The sequence below is a fragment of the Carassius auratus genome, unplaced genomic scaffold (assembly GCF_003368295.1).
Source record: "Carassius auratus strain Wakin unplaced genomic scaffold, ASM336829v1 scaf_tig00007704, whole genome shotgun sequence".
Classification (NCBI taxonomy): Eukaryota; Metazoa; Chordata; class Actinopteri; order Cypriniformes; family Cyprinidae; genus Carassius; species Carassius auratus.
Window position 1 is genome coordinate 12,937 of NW_020523871.1, and position 17,302 is coordinate 30,238.

At 36.1% G+C, this 17,302-nt stretch overlaps 2 protein-coding genes across 8 annotated transcripts; one reads left to right on the forward strand and one right to left on the reverse strand.

The window, feature by feature from the left end:
* Positions 1 to 685: 685 nt before the first annotated feature.
* LOC113071618 (uncharacterized) lies at positions 686 to 12,556 on the reverse strand. Of its 7 annotated transcripts, none has more exons than XM_026244925.1 (6): positions 12,005 to 12,556; positions 10,052 to 10,781; positions 9,454 to 10,000; positions 4,363 to 9,321; positions 2,756 to 2,917; positions 686 to 1,403 (listed from the first exon to the last, which is right to left on the reverse strand). In XM_026244925.1, the coding sequence occupies exons 1-4, from the start codon at positions 12,086 to 12,088 to the stop codon at positions 8,718 to 8,720; spliced, it is 1,965 nt and encodes a 654-aa protein (XP_026100710.1). In that variant the 5' UTR covers positions 12,089 to 12,556; the 3' UTR covers positions 686 to 1,403; positions 2,756 to 2,917; positions 4,363 to 8,717. The 7 variants fall into 7 exon arrangements, with proteins under 7 accessions (XP_026100710.1, XP_026100711.1, XP_026100707.1 ...); XM_026244926.1 differs by having other exon boundaries at positions 9,454 to 9,859; positions 9,911 to 10,781; XM_026244922.1 differs by having other exon boundaries at positions 686 to 1,256; positions 1,366 to 1,403; positions 9,454 to 10,781; positions 12,005 to 12,555.
* On the forward strand, positions 5,892 to 8,049 carry LOC113071617 (uncharacterized). Its single transcript, XM_026244918.1, has 2 exons — positions 5,892 to 6,745; positions 7,726 to 8,049. The coding sequence occupies exons 1-2, from the start codon at positions 5,915 to 5,917 to the stop codon at positions 8,047 to 8,049; spliced, it is 1,155 nt and encodes a 384-aa protein (XP_026100703.1). The 5' UTR covers positions 5,892 to 5,914.
* Positions 12,557 to 17,302: the final 4,746 nt, after the last annotated feature.

Genomic DNA, 17,302 nt, shown 5'->3' on the forward strand with positions numbered 1-17,302 from the left:
TTAAAATGTATTAACATTAATTATTATTTAATTTAGTGATTCCCCTGCATAACCATTAGAGGGATCCTGAAACTTTGAGAACCACTGCTTTAAACAATCCTAATTCATTTTTAAATTTATTTTCATTAATTCATTTAAATTAAACCAACACCTGCAATTATATGTTTCAGAAAACACTTTGAGACTTTTATAAGTATAAAAACATATAACACACCTAATGCATGGGATTCATATCAGGAAAATGTGGGAAAAAATCTCTAAAAGACAGACATTAACACAACTTACCAGCAACACAACATCAGATGAGCATCTAACTTGAGCACCTGTGATAAAGCAATACAAAAATACACACACAGGTATTTATCTTCTGCAGGATACATGTCCTTGTTACCCATTTGTAAACTCTGCCAACGTAACGATATACTTTATTTTCAAAAGATAATAAAGATAGGATTTTATTACCTCATTTTGCCAGTATGTTTGCAGAACCGGCAGAACACATCTGACCCTTCAGAATTCTTGTTCACATTACAGTTTTTGTTCTCCATTTACATGTCATGCTTCCGTACAACATCAGATGTTCAACTACACTGATATTTCACGGTAAAAAAAAGCTCCTTGACTGCTGCTTAATTTTTTTTTTTTTGAACCCTTGGAAAGAACCAGCAAACACTTAAATATCAGGTATGCTTTACTTGTTTTAATGACTCTTTAAACTAACTTAATTCAATTATGGACAGTGGTTCCATCCAATTAGTTCTAGTTACTTTAAATGTTTTCTATTTAAAGTTACTCCCTTCAACAAAGCATTTTTGATTTATTTGTCTTGTAATGAGTCAAAAGACAAGATGTCACAAATGATCAAAGTGTATAAAGCAATAAATAATTACACACAGTTGAATACAGTTGAAACCACATTACAAAATTACACAAAATAGCAGAAATATCAAACTACTGTCATTTTCTAATTGGCATTCATGGGTAACCAATCAAACCTTATTCCAGGAACAGGAACTGGCTCCAGAAATAACTTCTTCAGTACTCCAAATGTGTACCTGAGTTCAGGAGGGTTGCTCAAGTTCAGTCCATATATCAGTCCCAGCAACATGGTTTTGCATAGTATAAACTGCTAAGGTCCTGAAGAACTTTATCTTCCAACACTTTAACATCTGCTGGGCTGTCTTCAATGATGCACCTTCATATAGATTCCCACGAGTCTTCTGGATCACCTGCTGATTGCTGGCAACGCCTGTATCCTAGAAGTATTTAAAAGGATGGAGTACTCAAATTCTTGTGTATTAACTTTTACAAAGCATTTATTAACCTTGAAAAAAATAAAAATAAAACTCATCATATAGTCCATACTGCTAGGGTCTTCATTTGGATACTTCAATTTCATTAGTCTGAAGATGCAAACAACGAAATTTAGCCTTTCATTTTTTTCTAAAATTACAAGTTAAAAAAAAAAAGTCAGTCATTCATCTATTTCCTTATGGGAAATACAGGCAAGCAGTCAAGATGGTATTCTAACAAACATTACAGTGGAAAATATAGTACTGGGTCAGATCAGCACAGAAAGCCACTGTCCTGCAGAGTTTAGCAATATTCCCAATTAAAGGGATAGTTTACCCAAAAATGAGAATTCGATTATTAACTGCTCAACCTTCATGTTGTTCTAAACCCGCAAGATCTTCGGTCATCTTCAGAACACAAATTAATATTTTTTTTTTAATATATCCGAGAGCTTTCTGACCCTGCACGGTGAGCAACACAACTGGAATGTTCCCAGACCCAGAGTCGTAGTAAGAACATCAGTAAAACAGTCCATGTGACATCAGTGGTTCAACCGTAATTTTACAAAGCTACAAGAATACTTTTTTGTGCAAAGAAAACAAAAAATAGTGACTTTATTCAACAATTCTTCTCCAAATTACATCTTCCGCCATTATCAAGAGCACATAAATAATGCATGCGTGTGGTGCTGCTGACATAAAACACTTTATTTACACTTTATTTACATTTATAAAACACTTTGTTTACATGCAGAGGAAAGAAATGTTCATGCCTCTTGATGCTCTCCATAATGGCGGAATATGTGATTTGGTGGAGAAGAATTGTTGAATAAAGTTGCTATTTTTGTTTTCTTTGCACAAATAAGTATTCTCATAGCTTCATAAAATTGCGGATGAACCACTGATGTCACATGGACTATTTTACTGATGTCCTTACTACATCTCTGGGTCTGGGAACATTTCAGTTGCATTGCAGCCTTTATGGAGGCTCAGAAAGCTCTCGCATTTTCATAAAAATATCATAATTTGCGTTCTGAAGAGGAATGATGGTCTTACGGGTTTGAAATGACATGAGTGTGAGTAATTAATGATATGTTTATTTTTGGGTTTGTCTAGCCATTTAAACACACCTGAACCAGCTAATCAAGGTTTTTGGGAATTTTAAAACAAAAACAAAGTCTTACTAGAAGTTCCAGGCAGGTGTGTTAGAGCTAAACTCCACAGAACACTGGCTCTCCAAGAGCAGGTTTGGACACCCCTGCCTTATATATGGTTTATGGGAGGCTAATGCATTCGTAATCGGTCAGTTTATAGTAATACCACATATTTTGTATTTAATGTATTAATAAACCTAATCTTATTATATCTGTCTTTTTTGGTTAATTTCCATAACCCTAAAACTCAGTGGCCAGTGAGAGAATAATGTTTTAATACAAGGTTTGGTTGAGAGCAGTTGTTCTTACCTGTGTAGTGGGCACCGAGGGGGTTTAATTATGTCCAAGGACTCTTCTTCAGTATGCAAACATCTTCATAAGTTTTGCAGTGTGGAAAACTTAAAACTTGGCAAAGATTGTTGATTCTAATGGGCCTATGGTAATTATGTATGTCTCAAATTCTGCACAAATCTGTAAACACATGAAGTGCAATTTGTTACAAAAAAAAAAAAAAAGTTTAACAGCAAAAACCAATTCAATGATCAAAATATTAAATGATTTATTTGTGTTAGTGATGAATAGTGTCATGTTTACCATTCCAAAAGGGTGGACCTGATTACATATCTGGAGCATTTGTATAATGTGAACAGCTCAGAGTAGTGTCCGGTGTAAAGTCGTTGTATGACCACACCGCCATGTTCATAAAACTTCCACTGTGCTGAGCCAGGAGTCTCCAAACTCGGTCGACATTTGATGGTTACATTTATTGATTATTCAGCTTTTGCAATTCATTAAAATATACATATTATAACAAATAAAGGTAATTACTTCTGCTTTTGAAAGTCATTATGTATTACTATTATACAATTAATTTATAGAAATAGATTTATTTGGCACATAAAATGAGATAAGAGAGAAACTCATATTCGCCATTTGATTAGCTATATAAGTAGCTGAATGACGAATCATTCTGTCTATTAACATCTCTTTTTGTAAGCCAAATGTACAATAAAAGTAAAGGTAAGTGATAGGACGTTTTATTTTTGGATAAACATTTTATTAATAAATACAATCTCTCTTAAAATACCTTATTGGGTTATGATAATCAAAACAGTCCTGAGCTAGATTAAACCAAACTTTAATGATTTTTTCCCCCACATTTATAAAATGATTTTATCATTAGCTAGCTCCACACTGGAGAGCTGCTTTATAACAGAAAATCAAGTTATAATTCTACTGACACTGACTCTGTATTTTCATGTTTAATACTGTAAAGCTATCTGTAGCATAAAGGACTGTTGTATAAAGAAACGTGACTGGACTTTTCTTTACTGGAGTGCCGAACCTCAGAGTGGCGCTGTAATCAAATGTGTTCTTAAGTGCTGCTTTTACATCGCGGTCAGTTTTTGTTGTGTTTATGTAGTTATTGAGAGGAAGGCGCGCAGTATATATTTACATATTCATCCAAACGCCGCTCAGCAGCTTCAGGTTCTCAGGTTAACCAACTGAAGCGCTGTCTTCTTCTTTTGAATTGCATCAGGAGAGCTGAATTACAGTCTTGCGCTACAGCGCCACACTAGGTAACCCGCATTATTGCAGGCTCTCACATAAGGTCATACGAGATCAAACCACGTTACTCAACAAAAACATTTGTCGACAATTTGTTTTATTGTCGACGTTGTCGATAATGTCGACTAATTGTTTCAGCCCTAGTAAGTTATATATATACACTAAAGTCAATACGTTACAGAGAGTCATGCGGTTTCACATCTCCCAACCGCTCAAAATCATCTATTAACTTCGCAATAAACCGATAACACAATACTAGACTGCAAAACAAAAGCATCACAAAACAGAAAATCTAACAAAAATCAAAGACTTCTACTTAACACAAGGAAAACTTTAGATTTTCTTACCTGACTGGTACTTCGTGTTCTGATTGACGCCATTGCAGCTCCTCCGCGCCGTCATCATCAAATGCGTTAGAAATCGTCACATCCGTTTTTTTTGATTGACGAAATGAAGTTAGTTTAACGATTGATAATTAAGTAAAATGGAAAATTAAACAGTTTAAGTTGATTAAGCACAATACAATGGTGTTTTGACGGAAAACGAAATATATTTGTGTTGTTTTATAAAAAAAAATATCTGTGTACAACGAAACAGTGCCACAAAACCATTTTTTTTTAGTGCATGTTACTCCTCTCCTCATCAGGTTACACTGGCTACCAGTAGCCGCTCGCATCAAATTCAAGGTACTGATGCTTGCTTACAAGACGACCACTGGTACGGCGCCAACATACCTAGGCTCATTAGTTCAATCTTATGTGCCCTCCAGAAGTTTGCGCTCTGCAAGTGAACGATGCCTTGTGTTGCCATCCCAAAGAGGTTCAAATCACTCTCACGGACTTTTTCCTGGACTGCGCCCAGCTGTTGGAATGACCTCCCGATCTCAATTCGAACAGCTGAGTCTTTACTCATTTTCAAAAGACATCTAAAGACTCATCTTTTTCGCCAGCACTTGACCAACTAATACTAGCTCTTAACTTTTCTTTTCTTTACTTTTCTTTTCTTTTCTTTTCTTTTCTTTTCTTTTCTTTTCATTAAAAAAAATAAACAGGTATGCGTACTGCGCTATACTAACTAGACTTGTCATGGCACTTGTATACTCTTGTTGTTCTCTTGTTGGTCTGATTGCTTCTATTGTTCTCATTTGTACGTTGCTTTGAATAAAAGCGTCTGCTAAATTATTAAATGTAAATGTACCGCGCAGCTTTGAGGTTGTGTAAGTTTTGGCATGCAAATTAATAAAGTTAAGAATGGCAATTTGGCAGTTCAATTAAGTATGTATATAGAATTTTTGTAATTTGTAATTTTTGTAAAGTACAAAAATGAAAATGTGCAAATGTGGGATCATAAAGAAATGAAATGTTTTTTTTTTTTAATTATTATTACAATCGGTTTTACTACAAATAGCATGCTTAAACTATGGTGAGTGTAGCAAAATGTTTTAACTGCAGGCCTAATAACCTTTTTTGTTGCTGTTGTTGTTGCAAAACTATGCCTAATTTTCAAAAATTCCTTGCAAACAGCTTTTTCCCTTCTATTTTATAATAAAAAACAGTGGAAATATATTTATAATACTAGAAAGCATTCATTGTTGGAAAAGAGAATTTAAGTCTGTGGAAGTGGCGCTGCGACGTGCCGCTGCCAGAGAGCGCCAGCCAATCGCCTAATCCTTCTTATGGTAGCACTTACGATATTTAATTGTTGATGGCCTCTTGTACTTTATGACCTTTATTGGCCCGATCAGAAACTCCCTATTCTATCATCTTGGCTTGCACTGCATTCTTGCAATAGCCGTTCATATCACTAAATTACGTCGGGCAAATATATAGGGCAAACATTTGAGGTCCTATCTATGTAGGTCTAGAGAAGTCGTGGAGGTAAAGAGATTGTTAACCTGTTATGGATATAAATCGGATTGTAGGTTTTTATTTCTATTTGGGTTTGCAGTACCAAGAGATTCTCGAAGTTCTTAGCCATCAGCATGGCATAATAATGTGTCTTAGAACCCTCCAAACCATACTGAGGAAGAATAGGCTTTGCCGTAGGAAGGACTTTACTGACGTGTTAGATGTTGCTTACTTTCTAAATCAACAGCTTGAAACATCTGGTCAGATGGTTGGCTATAGGATGATGCACCTGAAGTGCATTCAAGAGGGACTTGTTGTGAAAAGGGAAACGGTCAGATTGCTCTTAAGTGTTTTAGATCCAGTTGGAGTGGCACACAGGCGAGCGCGAAAACTGCAAAGGAGGAGATACCACAACCCAGGGCCAAATTTCATGTGGCATCTCGATTCCTATGATAAATTAAAACCATATGGCCTCTGCATAAATGGATGTGTCGACGGGTTTTCACGGCATCTGATGTGGTTGAAAGTCTCTTTTACAAATAGCGACCCAAAGGTGATTGCATCGTACTACATTGAAACCGTGAAAGAAAGGCGAGGATGCCCTCAAAGGATCCGTGCTGATCGTGGAACAGAGAACGTCGCTGTTGAACAGATGCAGATGTTCCTTCGACGTGCTGCTACAGATGACTTCGCCTACCACCGCAGTTTCATATACGGTTCGAGTAATCACAACCAAAGGATTGAAAGCATGTGGAGTATACTGCGCAGGGAAAATGTCCAGTTTTGGATGAATTTTTTTCAAATTCTAAAAGAAGAAGGCCACTTTACTGGGGATTTCCTTGATCGATCACTTGTGCAGTTTTGCTTCATGACGATTCTGCAGGTAAGTTAAAGGCACAAGAAGGTGACATTTCAGCACTTGACAAACGGATAGCGACTCCTAAGTAGCTAAAACACAGCTACGTGCGATTGCTTTAAGTGCACTTTTGGGAAACGCACGTGAAACAATAACGAACGATCGTAAAATTAGCCTACTCGTAGAAAACGCTCTTAAGCGCTAAGATCAATCGTTATCGGGAAATCTGGCCCTGGTAGCCTAGATAAAAGCCAATAAATTAAATGTCAAATTTAATTTTAACTTTGACGTAAATACAAATAATGATGTGAGAAAGATAAATAAAAGGATTTCAAGTGTAATTTTATAACTTTGCCATTGATAAAAATTGTTATTGTCAATTAGACTGACTGTCACATCTTTGCGTGGCAGGGGGAGCAAGAAGGGATACATTTACAGGAAACCAGCAATAAATATTTTTTTCTACGTATTAGATTGTGTTTTACTAAAGTCTATACATACCCCAACCCTAAACCTACACTTACATTAATGCAAATACATTAAATATAGTTGTTTATCATGAGAAAAAGGACGCGATATTGCTGTGCGCATGCGCAGTTAACCCTGGTAGGAAAATCTGACGGGTAACGTTAGGATAAAATGTCAGGACACCGGCACCGTTATATGCGCCTGCCACAGTTCCCGTCACGGGTGTATGCGCCTACTTCGCGACCTTTTATGTAAGGTGTTTTTAAACGTATTGCCTGTAGCCAGCGGGAGCCAGAACACACGCACAATAGGTCAATATTCACCAAGCTCTTTTCACCAGCCTTACAGCTACCAGACGCTATCTTTAAGTGACAGATTTTGCGGTAGCTCCCCCTGCCACGCAAAGATTTTACTCCCTCTCCAATTTAGGTTATAGCCTTGCATTTGGAACTTAAAACACTTCGTTTTTTGTGTAGTCTATAACAAGTATCTTTATGAAGTATATTTTATAACTAGATTTGTCTCTGTTCTTTTCTTAGGGGGAGCTCGACGATTTTGCTCAGATGTGGAATGCACACTGCATCCGAACACAACGTAATATTACTGCGCCGCATGGACGACCTGCCGTAATGTATATGGCTCCTCATCTTTACGGGTCAGTAGATCATATCTTTCGGTGTGACCCAGCTGATGTTCAAAACTGCCAAGAGGAGTGTGTTACACCGACGCATCCCTGTGACGACACAGTTTTTGAACTTTGTTGTCTTATAATGGATGAACTTCATCTCAGTGCCCCAGAGGATGCAGAGAGTGCCAGAACCCTGTACATTAGGCTTAGGCAAGAGATACTACGTGTGTTGTGATTTGTCTTTACAATTTATTTGGAAGGAAAGACATGTAGTGTAATCTGGTAAATTAATAAATTGCGTAATTTTTATAGAATTTTAAGTTGTATTTGAGTAGGAGCCTGTGATTTCAATTCTAAGGTTATGTAGCCATATTTTACAACACTTGGACATGGTATTGTAAATTGTAGATTTTAAATCACTTTTGTTTTAAAGTCTTTACTTATAGATCTGTCAATGTATAATGCATACGTTATAATAAAATAAAAGAGCTTCAAAGACAGCCTATTTATTTACCAAGAGGTACTGACATAAGGTCATATAACACAAGATGAAATAGTATTGCAGGTAGGCCATCTGTATTCCTGGTTCAAATAAATTCTAAAACTGCCTTATAAGAACACAACTGGTACATATTAAAACACTAGTGGGATTGTAACATGAACTTCTGGGACTCATATTTAGGTAACACTGAAATGTCTAAGGCCAACAAAAAGAAATGTTTGACAATGTATGGTTTTCAAAACAGAAATGTCTTATTAGACCCATGATGTCTTTAAGTTTGTCCCATACAACACAAATGAACACAATATATAAGCCTTTACCACTGCCATACCTGGAGAACATTTTCAAAATGTAGTTTAGCTGGACATGCACATAATTTACCTTACAAGCTATTGTCAGCTTTACAACAGATCCATTTTCAAGTAGTTGGCATCTAAGACACTCCCAAACTCTCTTCGAAATTCAGAGTAGGTACTGTAAGTGCAGGGTATCTGCAACAGTGGACCACATGTATGTGCCACTGGACACCTTTGTAAACCTCTGACATCTGTAAACTCAACATCAATGTGTGAAACACAAATAACATCAGCCCCAGTGGTAAAGCGCAGAAATTTATGCAGTTTATCTTTGTCAAGTGATCGAATGAACAGCTTTAAAAACTGCATTGTTTTGCTGTGAGAAGGTTGTTTCTCATTGGGTTTAAGCAACGCAATAATGCCTTTTGCTGTTGGAATTTTGGATTCATAAAGTGCTAAAACTGCAGACACAGTTGGAAGCAGACTTTTTAAAGTACACTGAGCACTAGCAGCCATCATTTTAAGAGCATACATTGGCTCCTGTATTAGTTGTTTGTGCGCAGTCTGTATGATGGTGTCCTTTATGGCATCTCCATCAGGTACAGCGTGCCCACCCATTCTGGAAAGTATGTCGAGTAGGTCATCCATGTCATACTCTCTTCCTTCCAGCACAGAGCTGATGATGTCTTTCTCAAATGGCGTGACAAACCTTGAATAAAACAATGTATAAAACAGATCAATTACACTGCATAGTGGTAAATATCTGTCATACTATTCAATGGCTCATTTAGCATGCAGCACCATTCAATTGTACATTTGGCAACAATACTACAGTACATACCTCAGAAAAGATTCAATCAGCATGTCTGGTGTCACTTTGTTCTCCCCATGAAGGAGACAGACTGCAAAGGCCAAAGACAGCTTCACTGGAAAGAATCCATGATCCTGGTACCCTTTTAGTAGAATTCTACCTACTGCCTCCCATTCTTCTTTTCCATACTCAGGCTGAAGTGCTGGGACACAGTCAGTTTCCCCATCTGCACAATTCAGGAAAAAAGCTTCCCAAAATCCTGAATATGCATCCCGGGCAACACCAGATGCATCAATGCCACATTCATCAACAAAGACAACCGACAGTCTGGTCTCCACAAAACTGGCATCTTTGAACTGTTCAATCATATCATGAATGATGTTGACACGATGCAGTCTCAGCACCTTCGGAGCAGAATCTTGATGTGTTACCACATGTGTTACGTCTCTTGACTGGGATGGTATCTCTTCTTGATGTGTTACCACATGTGTTACGTCTCTTGACTGGGATGGTATCTCTTCTTGATGTGTTACCACATGTGTTACGTCTCTTGACTGGGATGGTATCTCTTCTTGATGTGTTACCACATGTGTTACGTCTCTTGACTGGGATGGTATCTCTTCTTGATGTGCATCTATGTAAAGAGTATCGTCAGATGTGTAGTCAGGATCCTCCACTGGACCAAACTGTATTTCATCATCAGATGACAAATAGGTCTCGCCTGTTATGTAGCAGTCATCATGTTGTTGTTCTGATGGTGTGTCTGAAGTTTCAAGATCGTCCAAAGAAGCTTCAGATTCTTCAAGATCAAGTGATACCAAGTAGAATCTCAGTATTCCCAGTTTAACCGATTCATACAGCCCTCCTACAGTGATATCATGGGGCATTTCACACTCTTGAAAATCATATATTTTGAAAGAGAAACTGACTTGAGGACCTTTCTTTGACTGCCCCAGAGGAAAAAACAACTCCTTTCCCAGCTCGATGAGGTCATCATAACCAGCAGTTTTCGGAACAGACAGCTTTCTTGTCCCACCACCACATTTTGTTCGAACTTGTTTTCCATTGTGTATCCATCCAAGTTCAATCCGTCTTGTGTCTTTGTAAGCATTTTTGTTTCCAATCATTGACTTTCTTGTGCTCCCACATTCCTCCTTTTCACCGGCATCCTCTGAGAAGTTTGAGGCATGTCCAAGCTTCATTTTCTTCCTTAGTTTTTCTAAAAGACTTAGTTTTCTAGATTGCTTAACGTGGTTGCCATTGTCACAGTAATGCCTTAATGCAACCCTATCACCAAGGGCTGGCAGGAATCTCTCCAATGTGTTGTCATCCATTGTTATTACTGTTGAGTGGTCAATCTATGAACATATACATGCATACGTTTAGGGATACATAAAGGCTGCAGTTTCACCCATCATGAGCAAAATGATTGACAATTAAAAAAGTTACAACCTTCTGATAATGTTCTATTAGTGATATTTTATTTGATTCCTCTTGTAATTAGGGATGTAACGACGCACCCGGAACCGTTTGAAAATCGAATGAAATATGTGACGATTCAAGTCGGTCGAGATGCAAAATGAATTGCGATACATTTGGGGGCAGGGTTTATATGAATGTATAGCTGAGAGGAACTGACTATGTTCAGAAAAGTTTAGATGGTATTTTCTTTTTATCTTACATTTTTTTTAAAGTCGTGTTTATAAGGAAGCGGTGCTGCTTTGTTTATAGTGGTAACCAAGTGTTGTATTGCCACTGTTGTATAAGCACCACATACTGTCATAAAGTGAATTGGCGCTCTCATCCAGCCCGTCGGCTGTTATTAAGTTTTATGTAGCATAATTTCACAAAGCTAAAGTGGGAACATACTGTTTTTGCCTCAGATGTTAAAAATTATACAATCTAATTTAAATCAAAAGTTGTCATGCTGCATGTGTGCAGCATCTTTGTTGAGAAATGCAGTTGTGGCCTCTAATTTTAAATGGCTAAGGTTACAGATAGTTCAGCCTGTAATTGAGCAAATAAACATCGTGTTCATGTACTCAAATGATAAGATTTATTTATTTGTATTATTCATTTATATCGGATTTTTTTAAAATCTCAATTTAGTTTTGTTAGAAAGAAATATGCAGCATTTTGTCTGCCCTGTCGGAAGAAAAACAGCATATGCTTGTCATGAACTGGTTTAAGCTGGTCATGTGCAGGAGCTAGTTGCTTGGGACCTATTTGCTTAGTTCATGACCAGCTAAGAACCAGTTTAAGCCAGCTCAAATGCTTCAAAACAGACCTAACCAGCATATGGTGGTTTTTTCACAGGATAAGAAGTAATAAAAAGACACTTTCTCATTCATAATTTATTTCAATTTGTTTTAAAAAAATCGTGAAAAATCGCATCATGAAACCAGTATCGTGAATCATCGTGAGTTGGGTGAATCTTTACATCCCTAACGTTATTTGTAATGTCCTGTTTTACTAAAATGAATTACCATAATTACCAAAATAAGTTATTCGTGTCAAATTGAATATATGCCGTAACTGCATTCAAAATAATGAACATGTTTAATATGTATGTTTAAATCACCTTTTGCTCAATCATGCGATTTAACGTGTCCTCTGGCACTCCACGATTGCGAAGGAAGTTATACAGTTCATCCTCCTCCGCCATGACTGTGATGATCTTCTCTGCGTTTGTACCTTTCTGTTGTGTTACGTTAAAATGTGGCCGATGTAAAAATGTCCTATGGCCAAAAAACTCTTCTATCTATTCTGCAATAGGTTTCATAATAGTTTACTCTCATCACGGACAGCAACAACAACAATAACAGATAAAATAATAATAAAAATAGCCACAGTAGTGGAACCTGTAGTAGTGGTAGGTTAACGCAGTGCAAGCCAAGTTGATTGAAAAAGAGTTTCTGATCGAGCCAATAAAGGTCAAACGCATGAAGCAAAATAGGCCATCGAACAAAAATTAATAGGCGATAATATGATTGTTTGAAGTTAACAAATAAACCAAATCTAACAGATAAAAAGGTGACTGAAAGAGCAATACTGGCAATTAGCACAAAACCTCTGAGAAATTGGAGCACCCACCTGTAAAAGTGCTTAACCGTAGGTCAACATAACTACAATGCGTTCTTTGATTCGCGGGTCTTATTCTGCCCTCTAGTGGCTCATACTGAACTTAACACAAGCCTTAACATAATGAGACTTATGTCGAAATAACGACATAATAAGTCGAAATAACGACTTAATAACTCGAAATAACGACATAATAAGTCGAAATAACGACATAATAAGTCGAAATAACGAGTTATTATGTCGAAATAACGACTTAATAAGTCGAAATAACGAGTTATTATGTCGAAATAACGACTTAATAACTCGAAATAACGACATAATAAGTCGAAATAACGACATAATAAGTCGAAATAACGAGTTATTATGTCGAAATAACGACTTAATAAGTCGAAATAACGACATAATAAGTCGAAATAACGAGTTATTATGTCGAAATAACGACTTAATAAGTCGAAATAACGAGTTATTATGTCGAAATAACGACTTAATAACTCGAAATAACGACATAATAAGTCGAAATAACGACATAATAAGTCGAAATAACGAGTTATTATGTCGAAATAACGACTTAATAAGTCGAAATAACGACATAATAAGTCGAAATAACGACTTAATAAGTCAAAATAACGACTTAATAACTCGAAATAACGACTTAATAACTCGAAATAACGACTTAATAAGTCGAAATAACGAGTTATTATGTCGAAATAACGACTTAATAAGTCGAAATAACGACTTAATAAGTCGAAATAACGAGTTATTATGTCGAAATAACGACTTAATAACTCGAAATAACGACTTAATAAGTCGAAATAACGAGTTATTATGTCGAAATAACGACTTAATAACTCGAAATAACGAGATAAGTTTCCTTTTTTTTTTTCTCCACCATGCGGTTCAGGGCTTCCGTATAAAACAATGCCTTTTTACCTTGTCAAAAAAAAAATCTGTTCTAAGCAACCCATTTCAGTGCATGTCCCTTTAAATGATAATGAGCTTCTGCTCACCCCACCCATCTCTTCCATTTTTTGTGTATTCTGTAGCACATTATTAAAAAAATTCACTGCATCCTCGATTGCTCAGATGTCAGGAGAACATGAAGATTCACTTTTACATCCAACTACAAAATTCCTGCATTGTTTATGAAACATTGCTGTTGCTACAGCTGTATGAGTGAGAAGAACATGGCAGACATCATACAGCTGGCTGAGGGCGGGAATATGCTAATACAGGACAGTCTGTCAGCGACCGTGGGTGGGGCTTGAGCAGTATGACATCATGCTGCTCAGGAAAAATCAAAAGGTCTTGATAACTGAGACTGTTTAGGTTTTCTTGGGGATTAAGAAAAAATGAGTGAATGGGTTTTTATCATTGTGGGATGATAGTGTCCACAGACTGCTAAGACATATTTATGTGCAAACACAATGTAAAAGTGAATTTTGCATCTGATGTCCCCTTTAACTATACATTTTGCTTCTCAAATAAATACGTTGTTTTAAAAGATTTTCATACTTGAAAACAAAAGTCCTCCTTAAAAAATTGTTTTCTGCCTTTTATATGGTGTTTTAAAAAAGTTAAATTGATGAAATTGAAATTCAAAGTGTTTTCTTGTTCTGAGTGACTGATTTCGACTGAGATCTTTTTTACCTGCTGACATCATGTTGGTTTGCTCTTTTCTGAACAGGTTGATGGCCAGAAGAGGAGGATGGGTACATCCCCTGGACCACTGGTGGGCTTGAACACCTTTAGTCATCTTTATGTGGGTGGATATGAAGAATACACACCTGAGCTATTGCCTGCGGGCTCTCAGATTCAGAACAGCTTTCAAGGTAAGTGTGTTTTTTCCTGTTTTTCATTATGGTCTTGTTTGATGTCTTGATTCAGATTGTCAGTTCATGATTAAATCAGTCTTTCTTACTTGGATCATCTGTGTAGTGATGTGCAGAGAAAGTGAGGTGCATGAATTGATCTTGTGTTTAGCTCTGATGGGACCCTTAACCTTGTGTGTAATATGTGTGCAATCATTCAGCATAAAACTTTATGATAACATACATTTTAATGCTAACAAAATATGGTGTTTGCAGGTCAACATTATCATTCTGAGGGGAATTGCTTGTAAAATGTAACAACTATTGATCCGTCAAAGGTTTAGACACATAAAGCAGTGAAATAACCAAATAAGTATGTGAATTATGTATTGACCAAACAAATAACTGTAGGAAACAACGCGTTTGAGAGAGGCCGGGCATAGGAACCTACAATAATGTACACTATTTGAAAAATAATGTGTGGGTTTCCTTTTACATTAAAGCATGTCAACATATTCTGTTACACATAATACACAAAATAATGATCTTTAAAAGCATCATATGACCCCTTTAAGCACATCATCATGAAAACATTTGTTAAATGATTCCTCCAAACCACTGCATGTCTTATATAGTCGCTTTTGTTGAAGAAATGCTCTAGATTCAATAAAAATTATTCCGTATTAAAGCATAACATAATTTCAACTCATCCCTCTGTTGACAGTAATTCCCTTACAACGGAAGTCTACTGGGCAAATAAAATATAGTATCAGAACAGCTCAAATTACATTGTTGAAACTACTTGATGAAGATTTTAAATGGTTATTGACTGACTATTTAATTATCATCTTAATTTAATACCCACCTATGAATATATGAACTGATCTCATGGAGCGCAAGTGGCTTGATATTCATAACACTGTATCTGTATCTGCCACTTACTGGATATTTAAATTATTTTTTTCTGTTTATTTGAAAGAGAGGAACAGAATAGAGTTTTCTTTATCATCATAAAAGCATAATTTATTTCTTTTTCAGCATCATGGATTTGTACATATTTTCTGCCTCTCCTTCTCCCTGATAGCTTTTCCAAAAATAGTCACACTCTTTGTCAACACCATGTAATTTTTTCTTCTTGTTTCAGTAGAGAGCGATGTGCTGAAATTAGGTGTTTTTATTATATGAAATTTCAGTGACGGCACAGTGATGGTTTCCCATTTTCTGAATGTTACATTTTCTAGTCTTTGTAATTTATTACTTAATTTATTTGATCAGAAGTAAAAGCAGTAATGTTATGTAATATGATTAAAATACATTTTCTAATTTGTTTTACAATTTAAAAAAATAAATGTATTCCTGTGATTGATTAGTTGAATTTTCAGTCTTCAGTGTCACATGCCCCTTCAGAAATCATTTTAATATGCTGTGTTGGTGCTCAAGAAACATATTATCATCAAATAATGGTTTGATATGGTCCGAATTCTTACAAAAGAAAGGTTCAAAAGAACAGCATTTGAAATACATTTTTGTAACTATGGAAAAGTGTTTACTGTAATTTTTTTATCCATTTAATGCATTTTTACTAAAATATACATTTCTTTAAAAAAAATCTTGTTGACAACAAACTTTTGATACTGTATATATCTCTCTATTCCTCACTCAATATATCATATGGCTTGTATCAGAATAATGCACAAGTAAAGACAAAGTGGTTTTAAAGTGGTTTCAAAGTGGTTTTAGTGTTTTGTTTTGTTTTCGTTTCTGTTTTGTGTGTGTGTTTTTTGTTTTTTGGTTTTTTTTTTACAGCCCCTGGTTACCATGAGAACATGATGAGAGTGAGTAAGTAATGCCAGGAGTTTCTCTCTATCTTTGACTTTAAAGGCTTATTTTTGATCTGCTGTTTCAGGCGAGATGGAATGGGAGGTTTCATCCTTCAGGAGGGGCCGAGGGCCGAGGGCAGGCCAGTGCACGGATGTAATGTGAAGCTTGGTCATCTGCCAGAACAGAGGCACCTGTGTGGACTCTGGATCCTCTGTGCAGTAAGACTTCCACTTCAGAAAATGTGCCTGTTTGTGTACGGGAAAGACTGACAAACATTATTAATCATTTGTATTTGGCCTTCCCCTCCAGCTGTCAGTGTGTGTTTGGATGGAAAGGTGCTCTTTACTCTTTAGAAAGTGTTGTTCTGTGATGCTGAGCACATCCCACCTTCCTCCTGCGCTGGTGGCGCCACCTGTGTGCCCCTTCCTGATGGATACACATGCCAGTGCCCCCTAGGCTCTGCTGGTCTCTTCTGCAAGCAAGGTTAGACCACAATCAATCCCACCTCCAGGGAACCACTGGGCGTCCTCAGTAGTGTTCAGACAAACATAGTGTAAAAAAGAAAATGAAGACAATAAATTGATAGGTTAAAATTTTCAAATGTACTCATTCTGCTTTCTAAAGACCGGAGATTAATTACTTCATTATTATTATGATTAACAGGCATATTTGTGTTTCTTTTCAGGTATATAGTAACTGTGGGTAGAAACAAAATACTATCCAGTTAATAGATATAATATAATATAATATAATATAATATAATATAATATAATATAATATAATATAATATAATATAATATAATATAATATAATATAATATAATATAATATAATATACAGTAGAATTCATATATTTACCTGGATTTACAATGTTTGTATAAATGTGTATAAAAATGTTTCTGAAGACGTCTCTTATTCTCACCAAGGATGCAATAATCAAAAATACAATAAAATAGTATGACACATTAAAATAACTTTTTTATGACATTTTAAAACATAAATTTGAAAACTGAATAATATTAATAATGTTTTATTTTTTTTTATTTTTTTGTAGAACTCTACTGGTCCATTCAATTTATGAAAGTCAAGAAGTTGCTTAAATAAGCGTATTAAAATTCAACACTTTCAGGGTTCTCCGTGTCTTTTCCAGCTGCATCTACCTAAGTGGTG

Excerpts from the sequence above, each read along its gene's own strand:
- LOC113071617 (XM_026244918.1), top strand. The coding sequence starts at position 5,915 with ATGGATATAAATCGGATTGTAGGTTTTTATTTCTATTTGGGTTTGCAG. Across the intron at positions 6,746-7,725 it reads GCTTCATGACGATTCTGCAG|GGGGAGCTCGACGATTTTGC; the intron begins GTAAGTTAAAGG and ends TTCTTTTCTTAG.
- LOC113071618 (XM_026244923.1), bottom strand. The coding sequence starts at position 12,088 with ATGGCGGAGGAGGATGAACTGTATAACTTCCTTCGCAATCGTGGAGTG. Across the intron at positions 10,782-12,004 it reads ATCGCATGATTGAGCAAAAG|ATTGACCACTCAACAGTAAT; the intron begins GTGATTTAAACA and ends ATATGTTCATAG. Across the intron at positions 9,322-9,453 it reads CTGATTGAATCTTTTCTGAG|GTTTGTCACGCCATTTGAGA; the intron begins GTATGTACTGTA and ends GTTTTATTCAAG.